This window comes from Aulonocara stuartgranti (assembly GCF_965226115.1).
Source record: "Aulonocara stuartgranti genome assembly, chromosome: 23".
Classification (NCBI taxonomy): domain Eukaryota; kingdom Metazoa; phylum Chordata; class Actinopteri; order Cichliformes; family Cichlidae; genus Aulonocara; species Aulonocara stuartgranti.
The window spans coordinates 21714339-21735559 of NC_138958.1; the positions used below are offsets into that span (position 1 = coordinate 21714339).

At 43.7% G+C, this 21221-nt stretch overlaps 2 protein-coding genes across 2 annotated transcripts; both read right to left on the reverse strand.

Moving 5' to 3' along the window:
- Positions 1 to 14149: 14149 nt before the first annotated feature.
- On the reverse strand, positions 14150 to 19703 carry LOC309701249 (kinesin-like protein KIF1B; the record flags this gene model as incomplete). The annotated part of the gene is made up of 4 exons (XM_082525343.1): positions 14150 to 15146; positions 18998 to 19116; positions 19274 to 19466; positions 19693 to 19703. 4 exons carry the CDS (start codon positions 19701 to 19703, stop codon positions 14942 to 14944), a joined length of 528 nt encoding a protein of 175 aa, XP_082381469.1. The 3' UTR covers positions 14150 to 14941.
- Positions 19414 to 21052, reverse strand: LOC309700904 (kinesin-like protein KIF1B). Its single transcript, XM_082524791.1, has 7 exons — positions 20890 to 21052; positions 20658 to 20791; positions 20496 to 20557; positions 20253 to 20401; positions 19893 to 20074; positions 19729 to 19800; positions 19414 to 19466 (listed from the first exon to the last, which is right to left on the reverse strand). Exons 1-6 carry the CDS (start codon positions 20911 to 20913, stop codon positions 19785 to 19787), a joined length of 567 nt encoding a protein of 188 aa, XP_082380917.1. The 5' UTR covers positions 20914 to 21052; the 3' UTR covers positions 19414 to 19466; positions 19729 to 19784.
- Between the last annotated feature and the right edge of the window lie 169 nt (positions 21053 to 21221).

The window sequence follows — 21221 nt, forward strand, 5'->3', positions numbered from 1 at the left end:
GCAAAGAATGGATAAATGGATGAAAGACTGGGAATAAAAACAAACGGACTGACTGGTAAAAGATGACAAGACTTGACCATGACTCAAGGTTAACCACCTCCACCTAGATAGGATAAAAGGGTGGATGAATTTATGTGTGTTTCTTTTTACAGGAGTAGAAGGATGACAAAATATTCAAGGATGAGTGAACCTGTAAATGCCACTTTTGTGTCTTGTGTTGCTTACAGAGGTAACTGCGCAGCGTTACCATTTACATTTTCTTCCCTACAGGGTTACAGTTTTAATGTTTTTCTATTACAGGATTTCTGGGCGGATGTGTGAAGAAACGGTGTTTATGGGGTAGGAGTTGGGGATGCTATTACACTGTATTCTGGTGAGAGTGTTGGGGGAGACACACCTTGTCTTGAAAACTGTGATTCTTTTACAGGAAATGTTTTTATAGCACCTATGGGATGTGGATGCCTGACTACGGTCAATGTGCTGCTGATGTTTGCTTTGCTTTGGTGAGAAGGGTGCAGTAGAAAACAGACAAGTGACATGAAAACAAGTAATAATAACAAATAACAAATTTGGGGACAGTTTGACCTAGAGCCCACTAACTGGCCATTAGGGGCTCTCTCTCTCTTGGAATAACATTGCCCAAAGGGTGAATAAAGCAAATTGTGGCAATAATAGTGATTTAATGATTGGAGAAACCTGAACATGATACTTGTCTGTTGTGCTGAATCGTTTATTACTCTTATGATTTGCAGGTGGGACCATGAAGATTTTTTGGTACAGATTGCAGGTTGTTGCTCATTATTGAAGTGTGCTCATAAAGGTAAAAGCTATATAGGGGGTTTATTATTTGGTCTGTGTTTTAATAATTTAGGTGTGGCAAAATTAAAGGTTTCTAGACAATTTAGGGAACGAGTGAGAAGCATAATTAGATGATCAGAAACTGAGTACTACACTCAAGTTAGAATTAAGAATGCCCAATTTGTTTGAGGTCTGTTGTTCATTTTTATACACACATTGCAAATGTGCTTATAAGGAGCTGGCACTTAGTCTGTGAAGGTCAAAAGCTTCATCCGACAACGGATCGGATTGATATATTGGTGCTATTGACTTCACGTGCAGAGGGTTAAATGCATGCACGCTTACACACATAAGCATGGCATAGGATTGGAATAAACAAAGTCAACAACATTAGGAGAGCCAGCGCAGGAGAGGTGTTGGCTTTCTGTTTCTTGCAGAGAAGGGAACAGACACCAGACGGGGACACGGAGATATGGGGATCCTTCACAGCAACTGGGGTCAAGTGTCATGGCCTTGGGGCTCCTTGAGAAGATGGATCCCATAACCACAGCGATAACCAGGAAGGGGTTGGCTAAAACTAGGAACACCAGAGACCAACGTGGTTCGAGAGGCTTTTGGCAAAAAGGGGGACACGGCGGTGACAACGGACAACAAACACACAGATCTGTGTAGCAACTGAAGGGTGGTCTAACCCCGGAAGACGAAGAAAGAAGAATCCGAGGGTGTTTCTTCACTCCAAGAGGAGGTGGTAAAGGGGCCTGAAGCGTGTCAGGCTGAAACTCGAGTCCGAAGCTAAAAGAACAGCTGGGTTGTGGGAAAATTGGAAAACAACGGAGGCGTTGGGATTGATAAGTGTCATAACGTGTTTGTTTGGTTTGGAAATAAATCCTGGTGTGAGTTGGGCTGGCAAGCCAGCCCAAAGAGGAGGAATGTGACCAGGAGATATTTTATTTTGTATTCTTATGATCACAGTTATAATCAGAAGTATCAATCATTAATCATTTACCATTGTTGAACCAGTTGACAGAATAATCTTTGAACCATATCTAGGTTAACATTAATCTACACAGATTATCAGTACTCTAATCAGTCTATTGTTGTTCTGTACTATTCATGTTATTTGCTTAAAGCTGTTTCACAGTTCTGTAATCACTCAGAAGCCTGTGGGGCCTGCTGGACCCTGCCTTGGTTCTATGTTCAGTTCTGCACGTACACAGGCCTTGAAAGTACATGCACGCTCTTATACAACACATGAATGTGTACACACACCCTTAGTAAGAATAGGAGGGTTGTCTGAGGACAGTTTTCTGATAGATATACTTTCACAATAGACACGAATAGATATACACACAACACACACTGGTTTTCTCTGAGTGCTGGGCTGAGTGGAAACATCTGGAGGCCTTATAAGGAGAACTTGTGGAGTGAGGGGAACTTCCTGAGTTCTGAGAACTGACTGATACTTATCATGTGACTTGACGTCATCATTGTAATAAAAGCTTTGTGAGATGCTTGCTCGGGGGAGATCGGCTCTAAAAGGCTTGTGATGCTCATCTTCCCCATATGTACATATGTATAATAAAAATCACTATTCTGACATCTACTGAGACCATGCAGTCGTTTGTCTCTTCCTCAAATTCGAACCTTGACAAGATCCTTGTTCCTTGCAGTCCGTGAGGGTTGCACTAAGCTGCGTGGACAGTAATGAAGAGAAGTGTTTGAAAAATTCTGACGGAAAGCCATCCGGACCTGGACACTTACCAGAATGCATCGAAGCTATAGCCAAGGAAACTTCTAACTGGGAGATGGGTTCATCCAGCCTTGTTTTAAGTTCTGTTGGAATTTCAGGAATGTTAAGTTTAGCTAAAAACTCATTAATTGCATTACAGTCAGTTTGGGACTCTGAGGTGTAAAGCTGTGAGTAAAAATCCCTGAACACTTCATTGATTTTTTCATGATCTGTGACTATGTTGCCATCTTGTGCTCAAGAACTTCTACTCCTGCACCATCGAGAGCGTCCTGACGTCAAACATCTGCACCTGGTTTGGGAACAGCACCAAGCAGGACAGACGAGATCTGCAAAGGGTGGTGCGCTCGGCAGAACGCATCATTCAATCAGAGCTCCCTGACCTGCTGTCCATCTACACCAAGCGGTGCAAGTCCAAAGCTAGGAAGATTATGATGGACCTCTCCCATCCCAACAATGGACTCTTCTCACTGTTGAGGTCTGGGAAGCGCTTCCGCTCCCTTAAGGCCAAAACAGAGAGAATGAGGAGGAGCTTCTTCCCCCAGGCTATTCGGGCCCTGAACCAGGTGTAGGACTGGACTCTCCCAAACACGTCACTATAAGACTGGACTCTCACACACGTCACCACACGCACCACCACACATTTCCTATAATCCTATAATTCCTATAATTTACAATCCTTATCTTTATAATCTCTTCTGCTATTTGCACATTTTTACTGTAAATTCCTAAGTTAATTTGTAAATTTTTGTAGTAAATTGTAAATATTGTAAAACTTTTCTTCTGTCATTTAATGGTCGGGCATTGTACAGCTACAAGCATTTCACCCCCATGTCATACTGTGTATGGTTGTGTGTGTGTGACAAATAAAATTTGAATTTGAATTTGAATTTGTTGTCGAATTTTAAGAATACTTTGCCTTGCCCGAGAACCTTTTAGAAGGCTCGCCAGTAATTTATCAGGTTTGTCACCATGCATATAAAATTTGGATTTGTCATGTAAGAGTAAACGTTCAGTCGAGTACGTTGGGAGTAGGTCAAGTCTTGTTTTAAGTTCTACACGCTTTTTAAATATTTCATGACTCTGTTTGAGAGCATACTGTTCATCAGTCTCCTTAATCTGTTGCATTAACTTGTTCCTTTCATGGGTGGACTGTTTTTTAATTCTTGCCGAATAAGCAATAATCTGGCCTCTGATATACGCCTTAAAGGCATCCCATACGACAAGGCTGGAAGTCTCTGGGGAAGAGTTGGTGGCAAAGTAAAAGCGTATCTCATCCTGGATAAACTTTACAAAATTTTCATCCGACAGGAGGGTCGAGTTGAAACGCCATTGTGCAGCTTTAACAGGAGGATGTGGAAGAGACAGAGACAAAGTAAGAGGGGCGTGATCTGAAATAACTATGCTATGGTAGGCACAGGAGTGGACCTGCTGCAGACAATTAGTGTCAATGATAAAGTAATCAATTCTTGAATATGTATGGTGCACATGTGAAAAATAGGAGTAATCTCTTTTATGAGGATTTAGAGTACGCCAAACATCACACATTCCATATTCTGATAGAAAGGCATGAATGACAGATGCAGATTTGCTTAAAACATTGCTCTTAGTGGATGAGCGATCCAGGGCTGGGTCTAACCAGCAGTTAAAATCACCCCCCAGAAAAAGAGAGTAGACATTTAAGTCGGGCAAAGAGGAGAATAGTTGTTTAAAGAAATTCTCGTCATCTGTATTAGGAGCATACACATTTACTAGAGCAACAAGACTGTTATACAGTTTCCCACTGACAAGATAAGATAAGATAAGATAGAACTTTATTAATCCCTCGGGTGGGTTCCTCTGGGAAATTCGACTTCCAAAAAAAGCACAGCAACGACCGAAGTTACAGTTACAGAATTGTTATATATATATATATATACACACACACACACACACACATATATAAATACAGAGACAATATAAATAAAATATACAAAGGGGATAAATAGAATAAATAGGAATAAAAAATAAAAATACAAGTGAATTGCACATTTCAAGTATTGAGTCTATTGCACTGTTGACTATTTACAAAAAGTATTGCACAAGGTATTGTACAGTGAGGTGAAGAGGCACTACAGCTTAGTTGTTCCCCCCTCCTTTGTCCTCCTGTCTCCCCTCCCTCTCCCCTCCAGAGAGGAGTTAAACAGTCTGATGGCGTGTGGGACAAAGGAGTTTTTAAGTCTGTTAGTTCTTGTCTTGGGGAGAAGCAACCTGTCACTGAACAGACTCTTCTGATTGTTTATGGCCGTGTGCAGAGGATGCCCAGCATTGTTCATAATGTCCATCAGTTTCTTTAATGTCCTTTTCTCTGCCACTGTCACCAGAGTGTCCAGCTTCATGCCGACCACAGAGCTAGCCTTCCTGATCAGTTTCTCCAGCCTGGATGAGTCTCTCTTTGCTCTGCTGCTCCCCCAGCACACCACAGCATAGAAAAGTACTCCAGAAACCACCGACTGGTAAAACATCCTCAGGAGCTTCCTGCAGATGTTAAAAGACCTCAGCCTCCTGAGGAAGTACAGTCGGCTTTGGGCTTTTTTATACAGGTGCTCTGTGTTGCATGACCAGTCCAGTTTATTGTCCACCCACAGCCCGAGGTACTTGTACTTGTTGACCACCTCCACCTCCTCCCCCTCTATCTGAACCGGCAGTGGACCTTCTCTGGACCTCCCGAAGTCCACAACCAGTTCCTTAGTCTTTGAGGTGTTGAGTTGCAGGTGGTTTGTGTGACTCCATGCGACAAAGTTCCTCACCAGACTTCTGTACTCCTCTTCCTGATCATCCCAGATACACCCCATGATGGCCGTGTCATCTGCAAACTTCTGAATATGGCATAATTCAGAGTTGTAGCAGAAGTCAGAGGTGTACAGGGTGAAGAGAAGAGGGGACAGCACAGTTCCCTGTGGTGCTCCTGTGCTGCTGACCACAGTGTCAGACGTGATGTCCTTCAGCCTGACGTACTGTGGTCTGTCGGTGAGGTAGTCGGAGATCCAAGCCACCAGGCAGGGGTCCACCTCCATCCTGTTCAGTTTTTCCTGAAGCATACAGGGCCGGATGGTATTAAAGGCACTGGAAAAGTCAAGAAACAGGATCCTGACCGTGCCTTTTCCCCCATCCAGGTGTGAGTGGGCTCTGTGTAGGAGGTACAGGATGGCATCCTCCACTCCGACACCCGCCTTGTATGCAAACTGTAGTGGGTCCTGGGCATGTTGTACCTGTGGTCGGAGGAGGTTGAGGAAGAGCCGCTCTAGAGTCTTCATAAGATGTGACGTCAGTGCCACCGGTCGGAAGTCATTCAGCTCATTGGGCCGGTTCTTTTTGGGGACCGGGACGATGCAGGATGTCTTCCATAGGGCGGGCACTCTCCCCAGTCGCAGACTGAGGTTGAAGACTCGTTGTAGCGGCTCCCCAAGTTCAGCAGCACACGCCTTAAGCATCCTAGGACACACCTTGTCTGGGCCTGCTGCCTTTCTGGGGCGAAGCTTCCTCAGTTGCCTCCTGACCTGATCCACTGTGACACTGGGAGGTGTTTGGGAGGAGGGGAGGGGGGGAGATGTCTTGCTGCTGAGAGAGGGATTGGAGGAGGGGGGTGTCATGGTGTCAGGAAGGGGGGGAAGCGAGGGAGGCAGGAGAGTGGGGAGAGGACTCTGTAGTGAAGGTGAGGGTGAGGGTGGGGGGGTTGTGGGCTGGTCAAACCTGTTGAAGAAGTTGTTGAGTTCGTTTGCCTTCTCCATAGTCCCCCCCACTGTGCTTTTCTTGGTGTTGTGGCCTGTGATGGTTTTCACACCATTCCAGACCTCCCTCATATTGTTCCTCTCCAACTTCTGCTCCACCTTCCTCCTGTAGGTGTCCTTTGCTTCCCTCAGGCAGCGTTTCACCTCCCGCTGTGCTGCTTTCATCTCCTCCTTCACTTTGCTCCTGAAAGCCTTCTTCTTCATGTTGAGGACTATGACTATGACATATCTACCATATTTGTCTGCTATGACATTGTGGGCCTCAAAGGGAATGTTCTGCCTGACCAATATAGAGACCCCACGTGCCCTAGCTTGGAAAAGTGAGTGAAAACACTGGCCCCTCCAACGGGAGAAGAGACGGACATTATCAGAGGCCCTGACGTGGGTCTCCTGCAGGAAAGCCACGTCAGTGTTACGGTGTTTAACATGTGACAAAACCCTCCGTCTCTTGACTGGATGATTTAGACCTTTAACATTCCAGCTTAGAAAGTTCAATTGCAGACTCATCTGATTTGTAGAGCAAAGAAACTATGCACACTGGCCTTAGATGATAAGAACAGAATAACTTTACAGTGGGTGGAAATTAGTTCAGAACAGGTTAAAAAAAAGAACAGTGTATGAGGTTCAAAGCAGTGACCCTTACCCTCCCCAAACCCTTCCCACAACAGAAAATGGCTGCCAAAAAAAAGAACAAGAACAAGCAGCGAGCTCTTCAAACTTAACATATTTAGAGTGTTACTCCTCCTGTCTATGATACCAATAACCTAGGTATTGAAGCAGTCGAACCACTGCTCCGGTGGCCATAACATAGTAAGCTGAAACCCCTTATAATACTGTTAAGTTTCGAAACTGTATCAGCCACCAAGTCCAAATGTAATTGCTGGAGTGTTTCAAAGCAGAGTCCAAGTATGTAAACAAACAACCAAACACAAAAAGATGATGTAGTTCAATAAGTACTACCGTTATAACTGAATTATTGAATAAGAACAGACAGAAGGCTACGAGTAGATAACAAAACTCCCCGTCTCCGTGCAACAGGTATTACGTCATTAGCCAACGGGTAGAAGTCAATGAGGTTGTCTCCTTATTTAACAAAGAAAACAAAATAAGATTATCGAGTTAAATTAAAGTAATAATCAGCATTTCAGTGCTATAGCACTCAGACTACATCGCTACACTCGGAGAGGAAAAGCAACGTCTTACGTGGATCCCGACTGCGCCTCCATACCTATATGGAATGTTTGGTACCTGCATTTGGTGCCATTGTTTTATCAGTAATAATTCTTCACGGGGCTTCCGGAGCCTTTGGGAGCCTCTCAATGTACTGTTGAGCCTGGTCCACGGAGCTGAAAAACCTTCTGGCGCCTCTGGCCTGCGTTATGCGAAGCCGTGCTGGGAAGAGGAGAGCCGGCCTCAGGCCTCGCCCGTAGAGCTCCGACATAATGTCCTTGTACTGCGCCCGCTGATTGAGGACCTCGGGGCTGTAGTCTTCCACAATTCGGATAGGCACGCCTCGGTAGTCGAATTTCCCTCTCCTCCTAGCTTCTCGGATGATGAGGTCCTTGATCTGGTATCGGTGCAGGCGGATGATCACCGGGCGAGGTGGGCGTCCCACGGGCGGCTTCGCTGCGAGGGAGCGGTGCGCTCTATCGAGCTGCGGTGGAGACTGAAGTATTTCTTTGCCCAATAACTCACAGAGAAGGTTGGAAAAGAAGTGAGTGGGGCGCCCACTTTCAGTGTCTTCAGGCAGTCCAAGGACGCAGATGTTCTGACGCCTGCTACGGCTCTCCAGGTCAGTGACTTTGTTCTTTAGCTGGTTGTTGTCTTCGCGAAGAGCGGCACACGTGTTTTCAAGGTCAGCGACACGTTGGCTCAGGTCTTCAGTTGCAAGCTCCAAGGATGAAACTCTCTCGGCCTGTTCCTCTTGGGCTTGTCGTACCTGGTCCAGTTTTGAATCGAGGGCGTTAAATGAGGTCTTAAATTCAGATGCCAACTCTCGGTGCTGCTGGAGCAGCGTGGTGATAGCCTCCAGTGTTAAGCTAGCGTCCTCCTTTTTGTTCGCTTTTGCACTCTTAGCAGCCATTGGAAAGGGTCAAAAGTGTTCAAAACACTAGAAAAGTAGTTACGAGTGTAAGCGACTTAAAGGTGGCAGTTGAAGGGGTGAAACTGGTCAAAGCGGAGTTAAGTTCACCACAGCAGCTCGTTCCTGCGTCTATTCGGGTCGCATGCTGACCGGAAGTCCTAAATATCCCACTTTAAGCTTTACTTAAAGCTTACCTGTCAGCCACGTTGAAATGGTCACGCCTGAGGCCCGCTCTTTACTCAAACAGCACGGTAAAGAAGTGGTCCTTGACCACTTGGTTTTTAATGGGTTCCCGAAGTCCCGCGGGCGCCACTCGGGCTAACTGGACGCCGCCAGGCCTGACCACGCATCTGTGATCAGGAGTCGATGCCACACGCTGAGCAACCGCGCTCCTAGGGATTACCGTCCCCGTCCTAAATAATTTAAATAAATTTAAAAGCACCACTGTCGATTCCACAGTTAAATTATCTGGTGCCCGAGTCCAACCCTGCTAATCAATGTGGGAATAAAATCCCCTATCCAAATGTCCTAATCTAATCTCGTTTCTTGGCTGACGTAACACATTCACACACATAACACACCAACTTCAAACAGACGTCACATCAACTTTGAAATTCACCCCAGCATTAATCACAATAAGCTTTCATCAAATATTCCCCAGACTCTACTTTTATTTATCACAAATTATTACAATAGGGTTTTACCATGGGTGTTTGTGTAACTATTGTCACTGAATAAAAGCCTGCTTGGGGACGCTGGATTTTTGGAGTTGTCTGGGATCATGTGAGGAGCTTGTAGCTCCAAGATCCTGATCCGACACTTCCCTTGCAAGTTTAAAACCGATCGAGCTCTGATCGTCTTGATTCGTTCATGGTGATAAATCTCTGAACTAGTGGAGCCTGCGAGTGCAGACCTAACAGTAGAGATAGTGTCTGTCTCCTGAATCCAAACTGGAAGCTGATTCCACAGAAGAGGGGCCTGAAAACTGGATTCTACCTGGTGCGCTGTGCTGATCATGCGTGTTCATATACGTGGCAACAGCAGACGTGCGTAGATCAACAATGGGTAATATGGAGTGCAGGAGAGAGTACGACCATGCAGCGTTAAAAGCGTGGAAGTACTTATATTACTTCAAGTGTTATTCTGTAAAAAGTGGCAAAAACATTAGCGTCCGTTGTACACTCTGCGAAAAATTACACTTCAAATCTGAACAAGCACCTAGCACGCTACCATGGGAACGGAAATTCACAGAGAAACCACCAGATCCCCCACTGATATGACCACCGGCCCCACTCCTGCTAAACAGGTGAAAATAGATTTTTTCACATAGTTTTTTTTTAAAAACTGTTGTATAGAATTACATTTTTGCTTGATGCGATTTCCCTAAAATTAAGAGATTAAAAATAATAAAACAATTTTTAAAAAGAGACTTTTCCATTTGACTGAATTTTTATATGATGGATTATGCATAAAAATAGAACTGGGCTGAAAGGTCTATTGCTTTATTAAGTATTCAGGTGTGTACCAAAAAGTAACTAAGTAATAAGTAAATAATTACTTTTGAAATTAAGTAATCAGTAATGTAACGGTATAACATTTTTTGAGAAGTAATCAGTAATAAGTAACTAATTACTTTTTTCCAAGTAACTTGAACAACACTGATCCACACACAAACACTAGAGAACAATCAGCCACCGCTTCTATTCTTACAAACGTCACAATTTGCAATAATAACAGTTTGAATGTTTTTATTCACATGAAAGTGTTTCTACATATGAATCATTAACAACTGTCAGATTTAATGTGATTTCTAAACAGAGAAAATCTCAGCTTTGTGTTTTGTGTTCGCATTAGACCTGATATAACAAAGAAAAGAAAGAAAGAAAGAAAGAAAAGATTTTTTTCTCATCAAAGTTTATAAATCAAGTGTACAGTTAGCTTTGATTTAGAAGCAGCGCAGTATGAAAGAGATGTTTCACAGAACATTTACCAGAGACAGACGCTGACTAATATGCTACAGTTCATCTTTATTCTTTTCTAGTTGTGTTAGTGTTGCCATAACTCTGCGTAGGTTCTCTTCATTGTGATTGATTTCTGCAGCTGTTGTCTCAAAGTACTTATTCATGTACTCCTTGCCGGCTCCCACGAAAGTCTGTAGGTCATCCATTAAATCCAGCACTGGTGTAAGCAGTGATGTAAAACGTTTCACTGACTTCAAAAGTTCGTACAAAGGATCCATGAGACGTTTAACATCATCAAGGACAGCAGGAACATAGGCTTTGTCTAAATTATTTTCAGCCTGGAGGACAAAAATAAACCAAATTAATGTAACAAAATATACAAAAGTATGTAGTGTAAAGAGTGCAAACAGACTTTTGTATGATGGGAAATTGTTTTTTTGTTTTAGTTGTCATAGCAAAGCATGTTTTTCTGTTTGGAGTCTGTCAACATCCATGTCATTGACAGACTCACCTTCCTTCTTGCTGTTTCCTTTTGTAATTTTTCAACGTTTCCTTTCAGCTCCTCCTGCAAAACCAGAAAGAACGTCAACAAACATGCGTGCGAAACATGTAACTGGGACAAAATGAGCATTTTAAAAGTAAGGAGAAAAGCTTAACCAGTGATCGGACGGTCATGATTTAATGGTAAAGGTGGTTAATTAAAAGTTACATTCTTTATTAAAACAACAACAACAAAAAGAAAGTTAACAGTCAGTTTACCAGTTCGCCCTTGTTTATCAGTGAACTTGAAAGATGGAGCAGACACAGCAAAATCCTAACTAAGCCTTCGGTAGTTGTGACACCACTCATGGTCAACTGTGCCGCTGCCATCAAAGTTTCTGAAACACATGAGAAAGTATCAATAAGGATTTAAGGAAATAAAGATTTGTAAAGAAATGTACAAAGAGAACTTTCTAAGTTTAAGAGATGTTGCATGAAAATCTGCCTGCAATATGTTTTGAGTCAAAGCACCTCTTTCATTTGAATTCCAAAAAGTCACGTTCTGCTTACATGAAAATATCAGCTTCTTTTACATGAACTACTGTGACCTTGAAAGACCTTCCACAGTGAACAAAACGAAACAGAGACTATATTCAGAATATGCATGTGCGTGCATGGATTTATACTAGCTGTCTGTGTATCCTAAATGCACAGACACTGTGGGTACATCAGGGAGTGCATCTGAGATCAGATATAAGATAAGATAAGATAAGAATAACTCGTTATTGTCATTGCACATTCATATTTGGTACAATAGTACAATGGAATTGGAAACTGTCCCACATCGGCACTAAACACAACTAAACACAACACAACATGTAGTGGATTTTTAAAAAGTGAAAATAAAAAAAGGATGAATTAATAAATGACACAATGAATGTTTATTGCACATAAAACTAAAACTAAAACCTCTGGAAAAGGCTGCTGCTGCTGCCATCGCTTGTAAAAGTGGACCAAGTGCTCAGCTTGAGAAAAAGTTGAGAAAACAGAGAAATTTGGAACAATAGATTTTTAATCCACACACACGCTTCCTCTTCCACTCAGTCACCGCCACCGTTCCTCCGCACACACGCACTCCTCTTCAGCCGCACTCGCTCCAACACTCCACACACTGCCCCACTTGGACAGGTCCGGTAATTCGGTCCAGAATCTACAGACAGAAGGTCAAGGTTAGTTCCACAACATAAAACACATGTAAGCGATTCTTCTTTGAATATGCCGCGAGCACGAACTCAGGTGGTTCGACGTTCCAGCGGTGAGCTGCTCTGTGCCACTGCCTTAAATAGCAGCTGGGGAAATCAGCCGGATCAGCCGCAGGTGGACACCATCCACAGGGGTGCGTGGGCCAAGAGTGAGAGCCCGTAATGAGCTCCACCCAGGCAGAGAGGAGGAGGAGAGACAAAAAAAACCAAAACTAACAACAACAAAACCTGTAGCGAGCGTGGGCCAACCAGAGAGACACGGGGACCGTGACAGATGGTTTCTGTTTGTCTAGTCTGCTTTATAGGAATAGAAGCCCATCAGCTATTGTTATGACATACCATGACAAAACACGCTTTTCTTTCAGTTTGACACTTCATAAAACGTGTCATAAGTGGATTGTGAATTATGTTATATATTTTTATTAGTGTTTAAGAAGTGTCCTGATTTCGTATTTGAGGTAAGAGACAAACGACTGGAGGTCCATTGTGCGTCAAAACAATGATTTTATTAAAGCACACACGTGTGTGGGAAAGATGAGCTCTGCAAAACATCAGCCTCGATCTCCCCAGAACAGTAAACGAGCAGTCATATATATAACATAGTCGATGACAAGCATCATGCGTCAAAGCAGATAAGAAACATGCATCAGTTCCAGTAATTCCGACCTTGGACATATTCTAAAAAAGAACAGTTCCTTCCTCTGTTCCTCCGCCACCGCCAGATGCTTCCTGTTATTTCACTTACTGCACTTCACTTATTTGTGGAACTAAACTGTCACGTATGCAGGTAAAACAACTTTGCAGTTTCGAGCAAAACAAGTCTATATACTGTGTATGTGTGTTCAGGCAGACTATGTGTCTTGACCTCAGTGCATGACCTCACTCGACAAAGACATCTTAGAAGTATACTTCCTGACTCCGTTCGAGTCATCTGTTACTAGGCAAACTCCAATGCAGCAGGCTGCTGAACACACACAGGCCTCTATTCTGTTTACAGGTTATATGTAGTGTATTGTATTGTAAGCATGTATGCAATTCTTTCATGGCTCCAGGTCACCTTAACTTCCTATTGATCGGCCAGACGTCGCGCTGACCGAAGCTTCAGACCATTAATTAACTTGACCGAGCTTCAACTCTTTAATTAGCACAAAATGCAATATGGATAACATGGTTACAGTTGCACCTGCAATGAAAGATTATTATGTAATTATGCTCACACCTGAAATACAAACTTTAATGTAACATCAACAGTTTCAATAAATGCTCTAATGAAATGATAATGATAAATGATACGTAATGCAACAGTAATGATAATGTTATGAATAGTAACAGTAAAATAATATTCTAATCTCTACACTCCTCCTCTTTGGCAGAAGAGGTTTGTTTTCTTTTGGTACAGTATGACTCTCAACTTGCTATACTAGTTACATACTTGTAATTCTTTCAGTTTAAGGGAAGAAAGAAAATAATATATACTAGGCTTTTATAAAGCATGTCTGCTATATTCAAATGATAGAAGATTCTTTTAAAAAGTACACACAGAGCAGTTAGTATGATATGATTTATTTTAACTTTATTTATTTAGGGCCAGCCCTCATTGTTGTTGTTGAGAATTCAAGTTAAATAGAATGTGTCCTTATAGTATGTCCAATAAATCTCTACTGAATTAATCCTAGAATAAAATCTAGAATCAAGCACACAAACAGATGATTCTCTGAGCGTTCAAGACAATCTTTCACACATTCTTCTTCATCTAGTTGCTCTGATGTGAGACTTTGTGAAAAAAGACTTGCTGGACTGTTTGTGTGGCTCGTTGGTCTAGGGGTATGATTCTCACTTTGGGTGTGAGAGGTCCCGGGTTCAAATCCTGGACGAGCCCACGTGTTGTCTATAGAGCCTCTCAGCTGCCACATGCTGTTTAGGCTCCATTTGAAAGAATCTCTGCAGCTGCACACATGTTCCCATAGTCCCTCATACAGGGACAGCTAACAGATCTGATATGAAGGATGTTGTTGGCCTTGTTCTTATTGTTTACCATTTAAATTCTCCAAAAAGTTTTTCTAAGGTAATTATTTGTTATTCAAGATAACACAGAGTTTTATTTTAGATTAAATAAGAGAATTCAATTCAAACTTGTACACAGAACTACTACAATACACAGTTATGTATCATATATTATAAATGTGTAACTCTCTCACACGACTTTAACAATATGCATGTGGAAGAACGCACATCAGTTTTACTGATACACAAAAGGGCCAAAAATAAACATCAGTAAACATTAGTACTTCAGTACCACGAAGGAATCTCTTTCAGTGCATTATGCACACATGTAACTTATGTACCAAGTGAAATAAAATATTACAGATGAAAATTATGTGATGATTTTAACTGCAAAATTCAGATTTTAGGGTCAAAATGTGACTTAATTTGTGGTGTAAGGTTTCTGGTTATGAAGCTTGACGCTGTCATGCTCATCTGTATGACTATATGCTCATGCCACTGTGTTGATTGCAGGTGGGTGCATGCTCCATGTTGCAGGGTTTTTCTTCAGGTACTCTTTTTTTTGTCCGCCATGATCTAAACACATGCACCTCATTGGAAGCTCTAAATAACCCACCTAAATTGGTTCTTAATTTAAAATTAAAAGTGATCATCTGAAAATTAGACGAAAGCTTATTTGTGACAATCTAAGAAACATGTAATTGAAGCTGCTCCTCTTTGCTGTGGGCAGGTTTGAGAGCTGCCACCTGGGCTTCGCTGGAGGGCAGCAGGAGCAGCCTCAGCACCTCACTCCTCCTCCGCCTGCAAGCACACCTCTGCTGTGACCTGGAAAATGCCTAAGGAAGCTTTTCCCTTTTCACTTTGGGTGTAAGCGGTCCTGGGTTCAAATCCCTGATGAGCCTGTTTGGTTTTTGGGGCTTTGCTGTTGAACTGTTCATGCAAGTCCTGGGAAACTGTAATTTGCTATTTTCAGATGTCATAAAAACTCCCTCAAAAGCCTTCAGCTGATCCAAAATGCTGGAGCGAGAGTACTGGCAGGGCCTAGAAAGAGAGAGCATAACGTTCAAGACTGAAGATTTTTTATTTGTCACATGCATAGTCATTAAATTACAAAGCAAACAGTGAAAAGTCTCCTGAACTGCTCCTTTGACTGTACAAAAAAAGACATTATATACAATAAGTAAATAGATTTTAAAAGTCTGGAAATTTTAAATCAAAAATCTGAAAATGTACTTTGTGCAAATGGAGTGTTAAAGTGTCTTGTGCCATATTAGCACAGCAACGTATTGACAGAGCTGTGCAAGTAAACAAGTGACCAGAGTAATATAAACAGAGTAATTCAACTGAGTGACCAGAGAAGTGTAAACAGTAATGCGACCAGGGTAGTGTGAACAGATTGATATAAGGTCCTGTTTCAGTCACTTATTGATGCTATGAGGGGAGTGGGGGCGTGTTCTGGTTTAGGACTCGTACGGCCTGAGGAGAGAAGCTCCTCCTCGAGTGTCTGTTTTGGCCCCGATGGTGTGGAACCTTCTGCCTGATTGCAGAAGTCGAAACATTTTGTTACTGGGATGGGACCAGTCCTTTAATATCTGAGATGCTCTGGACCAACATCTCCTGGTGTAAATGTCCTGTAGGGAAGTTATATTTGTGGATCATACTGTATTTGCATTTGTAACGCAGCAGCGTTCTGACGCACGGATCACTCTGCTTCTCAATCCTGGACACAGTTATTCCCACACCAGGAAGTGATGTTCTGTGTGAGGATGCTCTCCACAGCGCCTGAATAGAAAGTTCTGAGGACCACTGGAAAAACCTGCTAACTTCCTGAGTTGTCGGAGACGGTACAGGCGCTTGCCTAGCCTTTTTGGACTGGACGTGAATGTGAGCAGACCATTTCAGGAATGAGGAGATGTGAACACCGAGAAAGACAATGAAGCAGAAACTGCTAAGAGTGGGATTCAAACCCACACCTCCAGGGGAGAGTGAGCACTAAACACAGCACCTTAGACCACTCAGCCATCCTGAAACAGATCGAGCTGAACTGATTTTCTGATAAATCCAGAATCCAGTTTAAAATCCTTCCCTTCACATAAAAAGTCTTGAATGAACCTTTGGTCTAACTGCTCTTCACACCTGACTGGTAACAAGATGGCGCTGCTGTGTGTGGTTGCTCGTCTGTCACTCTGAAGTTTGTTTCTGTTTCTATTATTTCTGACCTGTGTCATTCACCAAACAAAGTCTCTGCTGAGGTATAATCGCCAGACATGATGATCACCTTTTATTGAAAAGGTCGGCACCACCAGGCCTCTTATCACAGCTCCTGACTCTGACCCCTCTGTCTCTGTGTTACTGTCTTGATTAAGGAATACACCTGTTTACTCGGGGATGTGCCAACTTGCACTACGGTGCTAGAGCATGATATTGATGTCCAGGGAGCTAAACCTATTAAGCAGCATCCTTATCGAGCCAGCCCCCATAAGCGCTTGCTCATGAAACAGGAGGCTGACTATCTGCTGCAACATGGCTTAGCGAAGCCCAGTCAAAGCCCCTGGAGCTCGCCTTGTATAGTGGAATCTAAGCCAGATGGCTCGCCCCGTTTTATTACAGACTTCCGGAAGGTGAACTCTGTGACTGTGGCTGACTCACATCCTCTCCCAAGAGTTGAGGATTGTGTGGACAGTATTGGACTGCTCAGTATGTCACTAAATTAGATCTTCTTAATGGTTACTGGCAGGTCCCTTTAACTGAACGTGCCTCTAACATCTCTGCCTTTGTTACACCTGATGATTTTCTACAATACGCAGTCATGGCTTTCGGCATGTGTAACGCTCCTGCCACCTTCCAGAGGCTGGTAAATAAAGTCCTCCGTGGCCTGTCCAACTGCAGTGCCTACGTAGATGATCTAGTAATTTATACTGAAACATGGCAAGATCATTTGGAAACGTTACAGCAGGTATTTCACCGTTTGGCTCAAGCTACTCTAACTCTCAACTTAGCTAAGTGTGAGTTTGCCAAAGCTATAGTGATGTACTTAGGCAGGGAGGTGGGACGTGGACAGGTCCGGCCCATAGATGCCAAAGTGGCAGTGATTAAAGAGTTTCCCACACCTACCACCAGGCGTGAGTTGCGTAGGTTTCTAGGGATGGTGGGCTACTACAGAAACCTTTGTAAAAATTTCTCCTCAGTAGTCAAGCCATTGACTGACCTACTCAGCCCAAAAGTTGAGTTTATATGGTCAAGTGAGTGTCAAGATGCTTTTGAGAGTGCGAAAGTCCTCCTCTGCCACACTCCTGTGTTAGCTGCACCTGATTTGACACGACCATTCAAACTGGAGGTTGATGCCAGTGCTGTCGGGGCTGGGGCAGTGCTGTTGCAAGAAGACTTGCAGGGTTTGAACCACCCCGTTTGTTACTTTTCCCACAAGTTCAATAAAAATCAGTTAAACTACTCCACCATTGAAAAGGAGACCCTGACTTTGTTGTTGGCTCTTCAGCACTTTCACGTATACCTGGGGTCCAGCATGTTACCTCTTGTTGTGTACACCGACCACAACCCACTTGTGTTCCTTACTCGCATGTTTAATCATAACCAGCGCCTTATGCGCTGGGCTCTGTTGTTGCAGGAATACAACTTAAGTATTCACCATAAGAAGGGGTCTGAAAATGTTTTAGCTGATGGTCTGTCCCGCTTGTAAACATGTTTTGCTGTGTTTGTTCTTTGTTTTTGTTCACACTCTTTAATGTCTGCTTCTGCCCAACATAGGTGGTACTTTAAGGGGAGGGGTGGCCCCGCCTTCCTCTATGGAAATCAACGTGTTCCAGGACTCACGGGGGATTGGCTGGCCCGGACCTATGCCCGCCCCACCTTCATTCAGGTCAGAGCGTGCCAGACCACTCACACCATTGGCTGCTGAGGGAGCCTTGAGTACGACAGACCAATGACACAGCTGCCTGCAATCACCTGAGAAGATAAAAGGCTGAGGATTCTTCATTCGTGGAGGGACTTGTTGATTTGAACAGACTGTGGAGACGGTCCCTCCTGCCTTTGCACTGCTGCCATTTGAGCCTTTGTTTTGAGTTGCCTCCTGTGAGATGTTTAGATGAGTAGTGTTCTACTGGTGTTATTGGTGTTACTGGAGTTGTTATGTTTGTTTAAAATCACTCTATTGCCTAGTGAGTTGTTTCACTAACGGTTTTCAGTTGTGTTAATAAACCTTATGTTTTTCTTTTTATCTAACCCCCTAGTCTCTGGGCTCGTTTATGTTACGTCCGCTGTCGCCTAGCAGAGCCGGGTCGTAACACAGAGCATAAACTAACACGTCACTTGGAGATAACTGTAGATTTTTCCTTCATGGTTTCAAATGTAAGCTGGCTGATTTGGTTCATTTTTGTTTTAAACTGAGCAAACCTGGTCTTCTCCTGAGGACTGCTGCAGGTATCATGCGAGCATGTTAATTTATTAAAAAACCAACAGCAAAAACCCCCCAAAATAGAATGAAACTCATTTCAGGAGACAAATAACACTGATAGAGACATTTTTTTTGTACAGATGACGGGCAAACGGAAAGTTTCTAAAGAGTCGTGCACACACAAGCAGACTACTACAACATGCTACTTAGTTAGGCGAGTTTGGGAATGACAACCAAGCGGAACAAAATTAGACCCAAACATTGTCATCGAAACAAAAACACAAAAAGCTGAGGGGAGGGAATAGAGAGGAGGAAAGCTGAGCTGGCAGCGGGGTTGCTGGAGGAAGGCTGCGCCGCCTCGCCAGCTTAGATCTGCAGGGAGAGTTTTACGTTGTGAGGAGAAGGGAATGTTGTTGAAGGGTGCAGAAGCTGCACGTTTGACTGTGGTGTGAGAGGAGCGTGTGTGTCTGTGTGTGTGTACCTTATCGTTCCTGCTCGCAGAGGATTAAAAGCGTACAGCCAGTCGTTCATGTCGTTCTCGTTGGTGGCCAGCAGGAGGATGCCTCCATGTTTTGTGCACACTGCAAATGTGTTGGGCGTCTGAAAAGAAAACATCACATTATATTCATGTTCATTCAAATGATAAATCCCAGTCCATTTGCCATTTCATCAATCAACGTGCACCAAAACAATTTGAATGAATTCTCATTAAAAGACAAACGTGTTACATCCAGCCTTTCTCTATCCTGCCTCAAACCTTAAGCATGGCCTGCTGGTCTTCGCTGTATTCCACCTGTGCTGTGGAGAGGTTGAGGACGCCTCGCTCCACGGGGTCCTGGTCGCTGTTGTAGATGAAGTCGTAGGGCCGGCGAACAACCACAAAATGCTTACCCCATGAGTTAGAGCGAGGCTCCACGAAGCTTAGAAAACCCTTCTTGGACACAACAGATCTGAAAAGAAGAGATTTTATTCATTTATTTATTTTTTAAGAGAGCGCTTGTTTTTCTGAGGAAGAAGCAGAGTTGGTTTGTTTCCAGCTGAAATCATCCAGGCTCAGGAATTTGAATCGATCCACATCATTTCTGCTTGAACTAGAGAACATGAGTGTCGACTTACATTTGGTCTGTGAGACACATGTCATAGTGACAGTATTTGGGTTAATATGGCATTACTCACCCTGGTCGCATTTCTTCACCTTATATTATTTCTCACCTTGCAGTCACTGATGCTGTTCACCAGCTGCTTGTATTCAGTATTGAAGGTGTGTGTCAGAAGGCGCAGGCACTACAACACAACAGGAACAAGACCGATCAGCTCCGAGCAGAGAAGGAAGAAGGCAGCAACAAGAACGCCCACTAAGCCCACGTTTTTCTCACCTTGGTGGCCAGCTCCTTCTCACGCTTTCAAAGGTGGTGCTGGAGATCTGCGAGGAGACGGAGGTGGACGTGGACAGAGTGCCGGAGCTCACGCTGGGGGACAGAGACTCACTCAGGGACTTGGTGGTGGGAGCTGTTCCCACGGGAGCCGCCTCTCCCAGAAGGTGACGGGTCTTTTCCACCTGGACGAAAGATGGGGGCGAATGTGAGGTGGGGAGAAGAGGGGAGGTTAGTCATGTAAAGTCTGTACTCTAAGAAAAAACTTTTTAGAATAGCACTTTGGTCTTTGAGTTGAAAAGTCATTTTTCCCTCTACGATATTAAACAGATTTATTTCTTTATGAATCTTTTAAGGCCCCACCTCCTGCAGCTGCTCCATCTTCTCCAGCTCCCACTGGTGCTCTAGGATGAGGCTATCTCCTCTGGGCCTCCAGCCGGCCAGGTTCTCCTCTCCACGCACATAAGCCACTGATGTGTCCAGGACCTTCCTCCTCCTCCTCCTCTGCATCCCTGCTCAGGACATGAGCCCTCATTAGGATGAAGCTCTCCACAGAATTATGATAAAACAGCTGCCGTTCTTTAAACATGTTTCATGGCCGCTCACCTGAGCTTCCAGTGTCAGACATCTTACACAAGCTCAGCTCGTAGATCCCAGTCACTCGGTTGCTATAATGAAGCAGAAGTTTTGAACAAGGAAACTTTGTAACAGGGCAGATATCTTTGATTGTGAAACAGAGATGGCCACAGTGCAGCAGCCCAGATTTACCAGTCAGCAGTTTTGGAGTATCCAGTCCCAAAGAGGTTCTTGAGAGAACAGGGTGGGGAAATCTTGGCGTCTCGGGAGTAAAAGACCGTGCAGATGTCTTTGGTGATAATGGCAGGCTGGATGCAATGGTCCAGCTGCAGAGAGGAGATAAAGGGTGTGTGTTAGACACGATGACATCAAGAGACTTAAAAACACGTACAAACAGGTACAACACGGCGGAGCAGCGGCTGACCTCCAGATACGCAGATAAGGTCATGTAGATCTTCTCTCCGTAGGGAGTGACGCCGTTGAGCAGGAGGGAACCTTTTAAGGGTGTTTTTATTTGTGCTCCCTGGCCTGGAAATAAACGGTTTCCGATCAGACCTGCTTCATCTTCGTGCCCTTGGTATCTGACTCGCTTGCTCCCCCATGCATTTTAAAAGAATCCTTCTCTTCAGCATGAAGTTCTGGCTCAGCTTTAGTGTCTGCGTTACATGTACACAAAGACAGAAACATTCAATGATAAAAACACACAGTGGAATAAAATTGTAAGACGTCATCAGTTGATGCAGTTTAAGGACACTT

What these genes read in the sequence shown, in the direction of transcription:
- LOC309700904 (XM_082524791.1), bottom strand. Translation starts at nt 20,913, where the DNA reads ATGACCTTATCTGCGTATCTGGAG. An exon ending in CCTTATCTGCGTATCTGGAG is followed by an intron (nt 20,792 to 20,889) that starts GTCAGCCGCTGC and finishes TCCTCTCTGCAG; the next exon opens with CTGGACCATTGCATCCAGCC. An exon ending in TACTCCAAAACTGCTGACTG is followed by an intron (nt 20,558 to 20,657) that starts GTAAATCTGGGC and finishes GCTTCATTATAG; the next exon opens with CAACCGAGTGACTGGGATCT.